At 35.9% G+C, this 2,297-nt stretch overlaps 1 protein-coding gene across 1 annotated transcript; it reads right to left on the bottom strand.

The window, feature by feature from the left end:
• Window positions 1–963: 963 nt before the first annotated feature.
• Window positions 964–2,292, bottom strand: LOC134855920 (propionyl-CoA carboxylase beta chain-like; the record flags this gene model as incomplete). Its single annotated transcript, XM_063872298.1, has 1 exon — window positions 964–2,292. A coding segment is annotated over one exon (1,329 nt), but the record flags the coding sequence as incomplete, so codon positions are not given.
• Between the last annotated feature and the right edge of the window lie 5 nt (window positions 2,293–2,297).

Here is a 2,297-nt window from a genome sequence, read left to right on the forward strand (position 1 = left end):
GATAACAGAAGAATACCATAGTGTCTTTTTTGATGTATGGCAATATTTTTACGACAATTCGTAATAAGGCTTCTTTTCCTGCTGCGTCCCCATCAAAGCAGAAGGTAAGTTTTTTAAAACATTCGACAAGTAATGATAGATGCTCTTTTGTTATACTAGTGCCTAAGGGTGCAACTGTATTTGTAAAGCCGTTGCTATATAATGATATTACATCTGTATATCCTTCTACTATTATAACCTCTTTTTGTTTTACCTTGAAAAGGCTGTTGTGTGAGTATAAAATATTTCCTTTGGTAAAAATATCACTTTCCGGAGAGTTAAGATATTTAGGTTGTGTTGATGCATTGATTCTGCGTCCTCCAAATGCTACAATTTTTTGTGTCTTGTTAAAAATGGGAAAAATTATACGATTACGGAAATAATCAGTTCCGTTCGGACGTATCAATTTGGTATCAAGCAATGTTTGTCTCTTAAATCCTTTTGAGAGCAAAAATTTATATAATCCTGTATCGGGAGCATACCCTATATAAAAAGAATTGATTTCATTCGAAGTTATTAATCTTGATGCGAGATATTCTTTTACAAGGCTGTGTTTTTCCAATCCTAATTGATAAGAGAACCACAACTGGGATAAACGAAAGATTCTAAATATAAGAATGTCACTGCAGTCTTGTGTATCTTTTGTAGGGACTTTTATACTAGCTATAGTAGCCAGTTTTTCTAGAGCATCTTTGAATGATATATTTTCTATTTTTGATATAAATTCGAAAACATCTCCACCAATGCCGCACCCGAAGCAATGAAAAAGATTTTTTGTATCATTGACATAAAAAGAAGGGGTCTTTTCTTTGTGGAATGGGCATAATGCATAAGACTCTCCTCCTTTCTTATGCAAATGTATGTATCTGGAAACTATCTCTGAAAGCTTTAATGTTTCTTTGATAGTATCTTTTATAAGCATTTTTATAACGGAATATTATGATGCAAAGAAGATCGCTCTGTGTTTTTATGTTTGAGAACATCAAGAGCTTCTTTTATCTTATTTCTAGTTTCTTTAGGTGATATGACAGCATCAATGAATCCTTTAGAAGCTGCTGTATAAGGATTGAGGTGCCGTTGTTTATATTCATCCACCAAATGATTTAGTTCCTCTGGATTGTATTGTTGCTTTCTATGTATAATCTCTACTGCTCCTTCTGCTCCCATAACAGCAATTTCTGCTGTTTCCCAAGCGTAATTAAAATCAGCGAGCAAGTGTTTTGAATTCATCACTATATAGGCTCCACCATAAGCTTTTCTGGTAATTATGGTGATTTTCGGTGTAGTTGCTTCAGAATATGCATAAAGCAGCTTTGCACCATGTTTTATTACTCCCATGTATTCTTGTTCCCTTCCTGGTAAAAATCCAGGTACATCTACAAATGTTATTAAAGGTATTCTGAAAGAATCACAAAATCTTATGAACTTTGCTGCTTTGGATGATGCATCTATGTCAAGGCAACCCGAAAGATGCAAAGGTTGATTCGCCACAATTCCTATAGTTTGTCCATATATTCTAGCAAATCCGACAACAATATTCTTTGCAAAATTTGGTTGTATTTCAAAAAACACACTAGCGTCTATAATTTTATTAAGCAGGTGCCTGATGTCATAAGGAAGGTTTGAATCGCGAGGTAAGATTTGCTCGATGGAAGATGGGTCCCAATAAAGAGGGTCTTCCGACTTCACTGCTCGCTTCATATCTGTATTATTTGAAGGCAAGAGTCCTATGAATTGCCTTGTATAGCGTAATATTTCTATGTCGTTTATAAATGTTAAATCGGCAACGCCACTTTTTTCAGCATGCACTGTCGAGCCACCTAGCTTCTCTTTTGTAATATCTTCGTATAGTACTTTTTTGACTATATTCGGACCAGTAACGAACATATATGAAGATTGCTTTACCATGAATACAAAATCGGTGAGCGCTGGAGAGTACACAGCTCCTCCAGCACATGGGCCCATTATCAATGATATTTGAGGGATAATCCCTGAACTATTTACATTGCGTTGAAATATAGTACCGTATCCAGCTAGTGCGTTAACACCATCTTGTATTTTAGCTCCCCCCGAATCATTTATGCCTATAATAGGAGCCCCTGCCTTGAGCGCAAGATCCATAATTTTGCATATTTTTCGTGAATTAACTTTATCTACGCTGCCACCTGAAATGGTAAAATCTTGTGAGTATATAAAGACAGGTTGCCCGCGAATTTTACCAAATCCCGTAATCACGCCATCCCCTTTTGCAGAGGAGT

This window comes from Symsagittifera roscoffensis, unplaced genomic scaffold, assembly GCF_963678635.1.
Source record: "Symsagittifera roscoffensis unplaced genomic scaffold, txSymRosc1.1 SCAFFOLD_1033, whole genome shotgun sequence".
NCBI lineage: Eukaryota > Metazoa > Xenacoelomorpha > Acoela > Convolutidae > Symsagittifera > Symsagittifera roscoffensis.